The sequence below is a fragment of the Pseudonaja textilis genome, chromosome 2 (assembly GCF_049901715.1).
Source record: "Pseudonaja textilis isolate UNSWEBS1 chromosome 2, rPseTex1.2, whole genome shotgun sequence".
Classification (NCBI taxonomy): Eukaryota; Metazoa; Chordata; class Lepidosauria; order Squamata; family Elapidae; genus Pseudonaja; species Pseudonaja textilis.
The window spans coordinates 182,289,396-182,303,496 of NC_141991.1; the positions used below are offsets into that span (position 1 = coordinate 182,289,396).

Sequence of the window (14,101 nt, forward strand, 5' to 3'; positions counted from 1 at the left end):
CTACCCGACCAATCAAACTTACTACTATCCTCATGGGGCTTATTCACAATAAAATATGTAACTTAATAAAGTAATTCTATGCTAATGAATTTTATGCTTTCCTCAGAAAACAAGAAGCAATACAAGTCACGAAGCAGAATTTAATCTGGTTCACATAAAAGGCTAACCTAAATGTGTTTTGCTTTTGGCTTAAAGTGATCTAAATACACCTCTGTGCTTTATGCATTCTACTGCTACTGCTCCAGAAACTATGGCTCAAATATTGACATATAATTAATTAAGAACACGTGATTTTTCAGAATTCTGCTCAATTTACTGCTGACACTAATGGAAAAGAAAATAAATATGCAAAATTAAAGTCTGGCTTGCAGTTTTCTAATATATCAGAAAACCATTTAGATAGGAGTGTGGAGTGTAAAGTTTTTGGATATGTTTTACTTGATTTTCACTGCCTATTTTATAGAGATTATATTTCATTACATCTTGTATTTGGGGGTTATTATTATAATGACAATAATATGAATAATTCAATTCAGCTAAATAATGTGCCAAGCAAATCATACCGATGGTTTTACAAATCTTAAAAGCATTTGAATTTTAATTGCAGCTATTTCTAAATGTACATTCAAAATATTTTCTTCTTAGATTTTATCACTAGTCAGGCATTCCAGATGATCAATTTCCAAATTTTAAACAGGAGTCCCCAAATATTATTTTGGTGTGTGTGTGTGTGTGTGTGTGTGTATGTATGTATGTATTTATTTATTTATTTATTTATTTGTTTGTGTGTGTGTGTGTGTGCGTGTGTGTGTGTTTCAACAAGCTGACATTTTCATTATGGAAATAATAACATGATCTTCTCTCAAAGCAAGCATTTCTTGATATTCCTCACAAGAATTTAAACCACACATTTCAATTTATTTTCCTTGTCTGGAAACAAAATGTAATTTTTCAGCAATGTACCTCTTGGGGAGAAACATTTTGCACAGAGGCCGTATTTAAGGAAACTTTTTTAATATATCCCATGAATTCCAAGAGCCACTCCATTCTTTTTAAGACTCCTATAAAAGCAAAAGCACAGAGGTCAAAATCACACACCCCTTTTCAAATGTTGTGTAATCCTAATCTTATGGACATTTCCCCCACATTTCCAGTCATAACACAAGAATTCCACAACCACATTTCCTTCAGATATATTGAAAATGATATGCATATTGGATTTAAGGGTCTAAATCAGGGGTGTCAAACTCAAGGCCCAGGGGCCGGATTCATCCCATGGGGTGCTTAGATCTGGCCCGCAGGGCTACCCTGGAAACAGCAAAGGACCGGCCTGTGCCAGCAAAAACAGAGCCTGGCCCATGGCTCTCCTGAGCTCTGTTTTCTCTGGCAGAGGATTGCAGGAGGCTGTCATAACTGAAAACGGAGCCCGGGAGCCCATTTTCTCTGGCAGAGCATTCAGGCCACCACGAGCGAACCTGACATGAGTGACATCAAGCTGACCATGTCCACCCTGGCCACACCCACCTTAGCCCCCTGAGGTCCAACACAACACAGATGCGACCCTCAAAGAAATTGAGTTTGACACCCCTGATCTAAATAGCTGGAGTATTGCTTTAATTATTTTCTAATGATCAATAGGTGGCAATAGCTAGTTACTTCTTGGATAGGAGACAACCAGGAAATCTCAAAACAGTTACAGATTAGACATGGAACTCAAAAAGCATATAAGAAGATGGCAATAGAAATAACTATTATGTAATTGTCAAGAAACTGACATGGCTATGTCTAGGTAAAGAAACGAGGCCTGATTCAGTGGAAACGGCTTTATTTTATAATCATTATGGTACTGATAAGCCACAGATTGGTGTAGTGGTTAAGATACCAGGTTAAAAACTCAAGAGATTGTGACTCCTAGTCCCATTTTAGATATGAAGCTATCTGGATAGCTTCAGGCTAGTCACACTCTGTCAGCCATAGGAAGCAGGCAATGGTAAATCACTTTTGAAAACTTGCAAACAAACCACAGAGATTTGTCCTGCCAGGCACCAAAAAACAAGACTGATTTGAAGACACATAGCCACATGGCCACAGAGACTGTTTTAAATATAAGATACTTAATTCAATGTTTCTACCAGAAACTGTGAAGTTTGCAGATTTTTGAGAATTGCTTGAAGGCAATAATGGATTGATTGATGGTCAAATAATTGAAGATGGCTTAAGGAAAAAGAGGCTTACAATGGGTTTCTCTCTCTCTCCCCCTCCATCCCCCCTCTCTTTCTCCCTCCCTCCGTCTCTCTCCATAGTGCTTCAATATTTGAGGGGCTCCTACAAAGACAAGAGGGTCAAACTATTTTCCAAAGCATCAAAAGGCAAGACAAGAAACAGTGGATGGACGCTAACAAGGGAGAGAAGCAACCTAGAACTAAAGAGAAATTTCCTAATGGCGAAAGCAATCAACCAATGGAATAGCTTGTCTTCAGAAGTTGTGGGTGCTCCACTACTGGAGGCTTTGAAAAAGGGACTGGACAACCATTTGTCTGACATGGTATAGGATTTCTTATTTGAGTAGGAATTTGGACTAGACGATCTCCAAGATCCCTTCCAACTGTATTATTTTATCTTCTATTCTATGTCTTATGTTCTGTAGAGATATGCCCATTCATACAGGCATTTTAAGAGTTGTAGGATAATAACTCTTCCAAATTAGATTGTCTTACAGATTTTTTAAATTAAAAAAAAAGTTATTTCAAGTTTCTATCAGTTTTAAGGACTCAGATGAAGATCAACGCTTCTTTTATAAACAATGGCTTCCACCATTACTCTTTCATCCCATTTCTATACAGTATTTTTCTGATGGTAGATTTATGAATTCCAGATTTAACCAGGCTGAGAGAAGCATGAAGATCCAGAATGTTGTCCATGATTCCTTTATGACTCCCTGGATGGTATTATGCTGTGCTCTTGGATCGATTTGGACAGGACAACCACTCTTGGAAAGATCCACTATTGCCCCAAGTCTTTTCTATTTCAACACTGTATCTCTGACTGTATATCACCAAAGCTTAGAGCTTTCTAAATTGTTTGCATGTAATTTTTCTCTCTCAAATTGATAGGTATTAATAACTTTTTAATAAAAGTCTTCAAAAACCTGTTACAGCAGGATAGGGTGTGCTTTTAGAATTTGTATGGTGATGTTGTAGCAAAGTTTGTGAGGTTTATATAGGGCAGGAGGGGTCCAAATCTATATACTGAAATATCAAGTACAACTGGCTTTTATTATTTTAACTGCATTGACTGGATAGGGGTGGGAGAGTGGTTACTTTTTTTTTTTACACAGGCACAGTGCTCGATGGATAAATTTATGAAATAAGTACCAAACTTTGTTGTTATTTTATTCCCCACTCAGATTCTCTTTATGTATTGATAGGATCCGATAGCACATGAAGCTCTGATAAAATTAAGAGAAAAAGATATACCAACATTCAGGAAATCTGAAAGGGAATCGGGGGGGGGGGATATTTTTTAAAAGGACTGTAAATAATACACTCCAGGAATTTATGCTGACCTTGCACAATTTATGTTCCACAAGGCCAAATGCAGTCTACTAGCAGTTCAATAAATCTCCATCTTTCTGATGTCTGACTGGAACAGGGGAAGGGGAAGCGGGTATTTGCGCATGCATAGTTCTACAGAAGGACTGGGGAGAAAGTAATGAGCAAATGTGAATAAAAGGAGGTTTGATACATTACTCTTAGTAATGATAGTAAATGGAGATTAGTGGATCGCCCACGTTTTTGTTTTGTTTTGTTTTGTTTTTGGCCATGATATCTTACCCGTGTTTTCATGGCTCAGGATTCGTGCATGATAAAAGCTGTGCAGCAGCATCCAAACAATGGTTTCTTTCTGCTGGCACCCAGCCGCAACACTAATCACATCGTTCCATCTCAGCAAAGGAAATCTGCCTTGAGATACTAAATAAACTCTGACAAATGCAACCTTTTCCAAATTGTTCTGCAAAACAAACCATGAAATGGATGAAAAATAGGAAACAGGCTCCATGGTGTAAGTTCTTACTCATTATTATTTGAAGACAGGAAACATTTCCTCACAATTTCTGAGAAAGAAAAAGAGACATCGCATAATCAGAAAAGAGTTCTCCATTGAAAAAGTTTCTGGCGATGCTCCTGAATTTCACATTAACAAAATGCAACATTTAAAATGTTTTTAAGCATACCCTAATTGAAAATCAGGATGCAGTTTCATACATATACTTCCCAACTCTATTGAATTAAATCCTTTTTTCTTCCCTTCCTTGCACATTTTATATATACACACATATGAAAATCATAGTTAATTTAAATTATGATTACTTTATGATTCACAAATTATAGCCATGAATTTAAAGAGTTCTCCAATTATGGGCACGAATAAAGTAGGTTGTGTAAAATGCACAATTATTGTTCTGAATCAATGCATAATACTAATAAACAAAAGGAAGAAGGAAATCAGGCTTGAGGGATAAAAAATAAAAACACCTTTCACGATAGTACACCCTAGTTTATAAACCATGATTTATGGGGTCAAAGCATTTGAAGACTGACTTGGAGAGCAAAAATAGTGTTACATGTATGTGTAAGACAGCAATACTTCACTTCATACAAAAATAATTCTGGTATGGTGAATAAGAATCAGTTGGATATCTTCACACTTCTGGAAATTAGTTCAAAAAGTTATAATTTCCTTTATTAAAAAAGCTTCTTGACAAAAAGCGGCTTAGCCCTCAGAACATAAAACTACACAAATATTGGGAGTTGCGCGTGTCTGTCCGTCTGTCTGTCTGTCTCCCATGTGGAGCCATCAATACTGATTCTGTCTCAGACTGGAGGGGGTAATAAATTAAAGCCACTCTGCCTGTCTCATCAGGACCAAAATAGATTAGTCCCTGGCATGCTACTTACTTTAAGAAAACTATGTACATAACTTTATTTTTGTGAATGGTATCATCTTTCAAACTCTTGTTTTAAGGTTATCGGGATTTTAGTTCAGTATCTACTTCCAAACCAACCAAGAAGTGGCATTTTTATGATATTACTAGGAAATACCTTAATTACTCAAACCCTATTTTCAAATTATTTTTAAATAAAAGCATAAAATTAAAATCTGCCTTACTATATGCATCTAGACTTTGGAACAATAATGATAATGTTATGTAGAACAGTAGACAGAAATAATTATCCTCCATCTCCATAAAAGATTAATAAGGCTAAAATGCATCTACCTTTGAAACTTCTGTAATCCGTTCAATTTCTGTGTCAACCATTTCTGAGAGACATTTTGCTGCAAGTATATACATCTTTACATCATCCTGCTGAAGAAATAGAAACAAAGACATGTTTTAGCCCTAGCCAAGCCAGAAAAGTTATGTTGTGATATATGATTTTAATATTCTTCTGTTTCAAATTTTAAACTTTTACTTAATGTTATCAGTGATAGCAATGTGAACAAATGATACCATGTACCAAAAACAATATTGCTTTAAACAGAGACCAAAACTATCTTGAGGTTACTGGAAAATAAAGGAATGACAAATACAGTATCATAAATGCCCACAGTGATATCTCTATTTATTAACTGATCAAACTAGTGATTCTTATGCACAGCATTACATGAATGTGCCTAATATAAACCAAAACAATCCTAACCTCTACCCCATCAATTTGTTTCCAAGGTTGTTTTGTAAGACTAAAATGTTTGCTTGTTTACCAACACACATTCTTTGGGAAGGCTCCTGGACAACAGCTTATAGCTGACTAATCCTTTCAATCCAGAAGCATCCAAAGACTACCTGTGACTAAAATGTTGAAAACCTCTATATACAATACCCATGAAAAGCCAGTGTAAAAATCAAAATAGTATTACTGTTGGAACCCAAACTATCATTCATCCTCCTCCTACCAATGTAATAAGCAACAAAATCTTGGGGGGGGTGGGGCTATGTGTATGTGTGTGTGTGGAAAGACTGCACTGAAATTTCCTGAATGCAGCCCATGCTTCAATAAGCAAGAAAACTAGACAAAAGCAGAAGAAAGAGGTAAGGCAGGATATTAAAGGCAAAATAAATAGGGCAGTTGTAAGGAAGAAATATGCCCCATTGCCATGACAGCTGATAGGGAAGTACAGAGTTAAATCACTGAATGTCATGTATGGTTCCATTTTTTTTTAAACATCAAGAGAGTTTAAAAAAAAAAACTGCTTGTGGCCTGGAAATTAATACTCTCTGCTTCAATAACTTTGTGTTACGTTACTGGTAAGGCTCTAAATAAAAAAAAATCAAAATTGTTTTGGGATCTTTTTATCCTGTAACTAGATACACTCAAATTCTGAAAACATAAAGAGTCTAATGTATGAGAAGATTATATTTCTGCTTTTTTAAATACTGGATAAGCCAGATTTGCCTTCTTTACAATTCTATATATACACATATAATTGTCCACCAAGTGCCCTTTTTCCTCATTTCATGTCACTTTGGCCTTTGTTACATTTTCCGAGACTTCAAGAATGTAATATTCAGAGAACTATGCTTTCGATAAAATGAAGATGTCTAATTGTAAGGTAAAGGTAAAGATTCCCTTTGCACATACGTGTTAGTCGTTTCCGGCTCTAGGGGATGCTGCTCATCTCTGTTACAAAGCCGAAGAGCCAGCGCTGTCCAAAGACATCTCTGTGGTCATGTGGCCGGCATGACTATAAATGCTGAAGGCGCACAAAACGCTGTTACCTTCCCACCAAAGTGGTCCCTATTTTTCTACTTGCTTTCGAACTGCTAGGTTGGCAGAAGTTGGGACAAGTAACAAGAGCTCACTCTGTTACGTGGCGCTAGGGATTCAAACCCCCGAACAGCTGACTTTTCTGATCGACAAGCTCAGCATCTTAGCCACTGAGCCACCGAGTCTAATTGTAAAGTTGCCCAGTTTATTGCAAATTGTTCAAATTTGCAATAAGTATAAAAATAAACACACTTTTGATCAAAGGAATGCAATCATTTTTAGAATGATTTTAGAGAAATTTAGTCCCATGCACATGAGAAGATGAGGGAGGTAGGATTAGTATGAATAACCCCACTCCCCACTTTTTCCTTGAATGTGTTCAAATCAACATGTAAAAAGGGCTTCAGTATTGTCCATTAAGACTGGAGTCCCTTACAAGTCCTGCAATCATAATTCTAAATTAATGGGCAGAATTAAATATGATTTTGCTCTATTAAAAATAACAGCTTAGGTCATTTCTAAATCCATTTTATATATTTGCCATATCAGGCCCCAAGGAAAATTTTGCAAAATAACATTTCAATTAATCTTATTCACTCAGTACTTCAGTTTCTAACACGAACTCAGTTCAGTGAACATCCTCTGAGTGGAATTCCAACTTAATTGAGTTAATAGATTTTTTTTGAAGCAATGGAATCAAATGTGATTCTCTAGTTCAATGGTACAGTAATCAGAGAAATAGACATTTCCAATGTTGATCTAAGTTGTCCTCAAATTACATGCATACTCATTTTAAAAAGTACAAGAGATTATCCTACAGCATACTTGTGTAAGGCAATCTCTATGAAAGCTCTGATTAAAATATTGTATGCAGTAAAATATCTGCATATGTCACAGTTCATTCTTTTTCCTCTAGCCTTTCCAGTTCATCAACCTCTTTTATCTTCTCAAATGAGACGTTTTTTCAGCAAAATTTTAATACTTCAAATGTTTACTTTTCCTTACCCAAATCTCATCTGGCAAAAGCTCAAATATCTTCTCAGCAGCCTTGCAAAAACAACTCCAGCTGTGCTGAGTTGGGCTAGGAGATTTCATAGCTTGGCTGAGTCCTTGCAAAATATTCCAGCAAAGGTCTTGGTTTTTTGACTGTTTCTTTGTCTCAAAATGCTGCACCATAAATACTTCAGTGAAGATCTGCTGTTTGTCTTCTGCTACATATTTCATCCACAGAGGTAAGGAAGAAAAAAGGTACTTCTTGGCTTGTATCTGATGAGCAAATTCATAGCATTAGGGATTCACAGGAATCTAATATGTATTACAACGTTAAATCATAGTTGATTGTTTATTATTTTCAACAAATGTCTTTGAAAAATACATGTATGTATTTGAAGAATACGTAAACCAATATGATTTCATTTTACATTTACAAATGTTTCTTCTTTTTCAGGTTAGTTTTAAAAAGAGTATAAACCTATTTCACTAAGATATGTGTTCCCCCCACCCTTTCTATTGAATGGAGAGGAACCACATGGTAAAAAAAACTGACTTTCCATGTCCACCCCCAAAACAGGGAAATAGACCCATTAGAGAAAGAACACATACACTTAGACTGTAGACCAGAGGTGGTGCCACCCACATGCCTAAAATCACTGCTGCATTCTGAGATGATTGGGCCTGGGTCACAGCTAGTTCAATACACAACTGCTGTATTTCTTCTCCTAAAAGAAAAAAGGATGGAGAACTGAAGTCATAAGAAGACATAGCAAAAGGATTGGAATAAAACACCAACCTCAACTTCCTATATATCCTTCCAACTCTATTGAGTTAAAACTCAATAATAGAGTTGGTCTACTATTGGCATAGAATAATAGAGTTGGAAGGGACCAACTCAATAATAGAGTTGGTCCCTTCCAATTCCATTAGTCTTATGTTCTAATGTTCTATATTCAGGGAAATTTCCATTGCCCTGGAAAACATAACAGAATACAAGTAATGTTTCAGGGACCACAGAAAAGCAGTACAGAGGTAATCTGTGTCTTAACAGTTCATTTAGTGACTGTTCAAAGTTACAGTGGTACTGAAAAAAGTAACTTATGACCATTTCTCACAATTACAAGTGTTGCAGCATCTCCATGATCATGTGAACAAAATTCAGACGCTTGGCAACTGATTTGTATTTATGACTGTTGCTATGTCCCAAGGTCACTTGATCACCTTTCATGACCTTTTGACAAGCAAAGTCAATGGGGAAGTCCAATTCACTTAACAACTGGGTTACTAACTTATCAACTGCAGTGATTCATTTAACAACTAAGGCAAGAAAGGTGGTAAAATGGGGCAAAACTCACTTAAGTGAGACATTAACAAAAGCCTCACTTAACAATAGAAATGTGGTCGTAAGTTGAGGACTACCTATATACTAGTGCTGATCCTGGTTGAAACAATCATCGGGTACCAGGGAGTGCCTGGTTCTGTGCAAAAATGAAAACCAAGTGAAATGGTCTTTATCTCTTATTTACTCATTTCAGATACATGAAGTATTTATTTCATTTGTTTACACTTACCATTTACTTTTTCTATGTTCCAGCAGATACTCAATTCAATAGATGACTGCAATTACATTTTGATTTGATACTGAGTTACAAAAATTATTCTAAAAGTATAATAAAACTAAAATCCAATTACAGGAGCATGATAAATAGAAAAATTTGCATTAGTCAACCAAGGCCAAGTAGGACTTTAAACAAAATTTAAATATATTAGAATAGAAGAGCTTGACTTGATTTTAGATTTAAACAAATAGTACAACAAAAATGGTATTTACATGAACTGAGAATACATGCTGAGGAAATAAGGAAACTCATAATCAGTTCTCCACCATGTATCCAAGTCCTGTCATATGGGAGAGGACGCTGCACTTTTGTTCTAATTGTATTTCTTCTGCTCCTTGAAATCTATGACGCAAATTTAAATTTTCAAATGTCATGACAAACAAATGGTGTAATGGAGCCCTTTAAGTTACAAGGAAATCGAATGCATAAAGTTTTCACCTTCCACCACCTATGAAGAATGCTTAATAATGGATAAACGGGGATAAATAAAAAATGTTGCTCTATACTAAAAGAAGAGATTTGATGAAATTATTTATCTACTCAAAGGAATACAAACAAGATTCAATTATTTATTTATTTATTTTAAGCATACCAAAATCTAGTCGCAGCAGCGGGGCAAGAATTGATGCCCAGTTCAAAGGGGGATACTGATAGCTTCCTCCAATCAATGCAATGGGTGCCATGGCTGCCTTTAAGAAGCTTGGATGAACTTCTCCAGGCCCTAAAACAAAGCCTCCGATTACTACTTGAAGAATTAGATACCCCAAATAACTGGCATGTCTTATAGTAATAAAAACTAAGAACAACTTGATTACTTTTTGTGAGTTTTAACTATATTTTACTGAGCTTTAAAAATACAATCATTTTGTATCTTCATAGTAATATCTGGTATGAAAGCCCTTCATCAGAGTAAGGTCCAGATCCATTCCCCCCTTTTCTTCAGATATTCAAAATAAATATACAAACACGGTCCAGATATCCCTCCATTTCCCACCTAAGAACCCCAATTTGACACGAAAGAAGTTAAAACTGACACAAGGAAATGGGCATGCACCATTTTTTATTCCATAGTCCAGGGGTCCCCAACACCCGGCCCTTCAGAACCATATTGTGGAAATGGTGGGGAGCGAGAGCTTGCATATGCAGCTGCATTAGTGAAAGTGGCGCACACACAAAACCATCCCCACTCCCCGCCGCCGCCATTGTTCCATCAAGCTGGAAAGATTGGAAACTGCTGCCATAGTCCATAAAGCAGACCCTTTGCTTTCTATTATAAATATCTTCTTGTAAATGGTAAAAATTCGGATTCTTTGGGAAAAAAGTAGAGGGATACTCTTGGCTGTGTCCATATTACAGTCATTGAGAATGTGTAGAATCATAAGTTCACATCAGCAATATAAGTCTTCTCCGGTTGTAAAAGAGAATGCTGATAATTTCTATAGTTAAAAAAAAATGTTTGGACCGTTCTTTCAATTATCATGTCACATTTGTGGTAGAGAAGTGAAATAATTATTTCATTTCCTCACTGGAAGATGTTTCCCCCATAGAATAATTTTTTGTTTACCTTTCTTTCCGCCTTCTATAATAAAATCAATGGCTGCTCTAAGGAAACTTTTCTCAGGGAGGTAGCTAAAGTCAGAAGGAACTGTAAACACAAAGACAAATCAGCTTAACCATTTTCACATTTACACTTGACAATTTTACAGCAGAATATAGAAAGGTGCCTGACATTAGAGTTCAAAACTGAGGTCCATGCATGATATTTGTTTAGTACGCTGGAAATAGTGGACAGGACCAAATCAAAAAGTAACTTTCATTTCACTTACATTTAATGAAATGAAAGCCAATATGATTAACTCTTGATCACAGGGCAACTTAGAGTAGGAAAAAGCAGGCTGTGGGAAATTCAGTGAGTGCTAGCAAACCAGAAATAAAACTTTTCTCTACCAGAGTCATCAACAGGTGCCCTCCCCATGAACTGAAAAAAGACACTCTACTCAAGATGACCTCATAGCCTCAAAAATAAGCCCCAGCCATATCAAAACTCTTTATTATTATCTCTTTCTCTTTCCACTGACATTTTCTGAATCTACAAACTCATGAGAAGCTTACTTACCAGATGTTCGACTACGGGTTGCAGACACATTAGAAAGGTACAAATGTCCTAACATCCATGCTGCGTTTACTTGAAGGCCTATCACCCCAGAAAAGCTGATTACCTGCAAGGAGAAGCATCACAAATGAACCCAAATTATAATTCATTGTATGTAAGTTATCATAATTATAAAATAAATGTCACTAGTTTAATGTGGTGTTCCCCATAATATTACTGTAGGCACACTCAATATTTAGGTGAGTAGACCATACCATTCTGTAGATAATAGAATAAAAGGTGCTTTATTCTTTGAGAAAAAAAATAGGCAAATGTTGAAGGAAAAATGTCCAATCATGACCATTCAATTGTCTGTGAATATTTTCCCTGTAACAAAATTCATGTCTATTCTAAATAAGAAAACTTTAATCCAAAACAAGAACAAAAATGACAGCAAAAACTATATAAAACTATTTTGGGACTGTTGCCTGATTATACCCATACTCGAAAGTCATTCTGTTCAAATGAGAGTACACCTCTGTGAATATTTAGTAGATATGAAATACAAAATACAAAGCAAAGAAACTATGATTCCAAAATTGGAAAGTGAATTTTAATCACTATGACCATAAGTGCGGGCTGCTATTAAGGTGTCTTTTTTCTTAATGATTAGTTGGAGTGAGATAGGTCACTACAAGCTAGAATAAAGACTACTGATAAAGCTGAAGATGGAACTATGGTGTGTCAGATCCAATGGATAGTGGACAGCAATTTCAATGTTTATTTTCTAACCTCGTTAAAAGACTGATATGATTAATAACCATTTTCAAGCCAGCTCTTTCAGAAAAGGAAATGGGCCCAGGAAAGTAATAAGCAAGATAACCTCAGCAACAAAATATTATGTGTTTGAATCATATTAATTACATTGACAATTAAATTATTCCCTTATATTTAATCATTTTACCATGTCACAAAAAAAGTGACAGCAATTTTGAAATAGAGGACCTGAGGACTTAAAGACCTGCCTAGATAATTCCATACTTTACCCCCAAATAATTTCACAGCAATGCCAATAGGTCAACCCATACCTGAGTCAGGGTTCGGATAACTTCATTTAGTTTGCTTTGAAACTGAGAAGATTGGATAGCTTCTGATTTCAGCTATTTAAAAAAAAGGAAAAAGAAATGGGAGAACACTGATGGATGGGAAAAAAATTGCACCAAAAGCCAACACATCTATATGGTGAGGAACTTTTATGTATGTGTGTACACACATACACGCACACAAATGATTCATTTAAAATGAGAACAATTTTATTTTCTAACACCAAACGCATACTGCTAAAGCAATGTTGGGTATGGTCTAATGGTTAAGGCACCAGGCCAGAAAACAGGAGACCTTGAGTTCTAGTCCCACCTTAGCCATGAAAGCCACCTTGTGACTTTGACCTAGTCACTTTCTCTCAGCCCACCCACCTCACAGGGTTTTATTGTAGGGAAAATAGGAGGAGGAAGATATGTTGGATATGTTTGCTGCCTTAAGCTATTTGTAAAAATAATCAGGGCAGGATACAAGTAAATAAATAAATCACATGACATTACACTCTATAGGTTACTAATCAAGGAAGCATAAGGGAATTCGAGTAAGTCACTTATTTGAGTAAGCCACTCTATCTGTTCCTCAGCTATTTATTTACTGTGTTTGTTATATACAGGAACACATCATACTCCTTTTCCCCATTTTTCCCAATGACATCTCTTTGATACTAGCCCAAAGTCACCCAATTAGCTTCTTCTTGGTTGAGGGGAGGCTTGAATTTGGGTTTTCCCAGGATTAATCCTACATTTAACCACTACAGTATAATATCTCTTGAGTAAAAGCTATACCTTTGTTGACTCTGTATTGATGTCTGTTATTGGAAAACACCAATCACTTAAAACTTATTTATTTTTATCAGTGAATACATACATACACACACACACACACACACACACACACACACACACACACAGAGAGAGAGAGAGAGAGAGAGATTCCCTATATTTCATCACACTAAAGTATAACTGAGAAAAATATTCTGTAATAATAAGCTAAATACTTAATATATTGTATCACCCAGAAGAGACCAGAAGTGATCCTCTATATACTCTAAAGCAGGGGTCTCCAATTTTGGCAATCTTAAACCTGAAGGATTTCAAATCCCAGAATTCTGGGAGTTAAAGCCCTCCAGGCTTAAAATTGCCAAAGCTGGAGACCCCTGCTGTAAAGAAAAACATTGTGTAACCATAAATTAAAAGAACTTCTATATACTCAAAAGAAAAATACTGTGTAATCCTAAACTAAATACTTAATATGTTGCAACACAGAGAAGAAAAAAGAATCGAGGTTCTATATATTCTAAATAAACATTTGTCTCTCATTCATGCATGGAGGGATAACCCAGACCACCCTGTCTGGTGAGGCAAAGTCTGTTCCGCATCACTGATGGAAACTTAGGCAAACCACTGCTGGTTCTAGAGGAGAGCAATACAGAGGAGAGGTGCTAGGCTGGTAACCCCCTCAAATTCTCACCTAGATGTCCCAAAGAATTCTGGAACTCGGATAACCAAGACATCCAGAGGGAAGCAGGT

At 36.1% G+C, this 14,101-nt stretch overlaps 1 protein-coding gene across 2 annotated transcripts in view; it reads right to left on the minus strand.

Moving 5' to 3' along the window:
- Nucleotides 1-14,101, minus strand: part of FOCAD (focadhesin) — a 140,125-nt gene that overhangs the window by 5,225 nt on the left and 120,799 nt on the right. The window contains exons 33-41 of one of the 2 annotated variants that reach the window (XM_087926563.1): nt 12,560-12,631; nt 11,496-11,598; nt 10,944-11,024; nt 9,972-10,100; nt 8,370-8,485; nt 7,773-8,033; nt 5,279-5,365; nt 3,834-4,011; nt 964-1,061 (exon numbers count right to left, since the gene is read on the minus strand). In XM_087926563.1, coding sequence (XP_087782689.1) covers nt 964-1,061; nt 3,834-4,011; nt 5,279-5,365; nt 7,773-8,033; nt 8,370-8,485; nt 9,972-10,100; nt 10,944-11,024; nt 11,496-11,598; nt 12,560-12,631 — 1,125 coding nt within the window. Of the gene's footprint in view, nt 1-963; nt 1,062-3,833; nt 4,012-5,278; nt 5,369-7,772; nt 8,034-8,369; nt 8,486-9,971; nt 10,101-10,943; nt 11,025-11,495; nt 11,599-12,559; nt 12,632-14,101 lie in introns of both variants that reach the window. The other variant, XM_026718356.2, reaches the window with a different exon arrangement.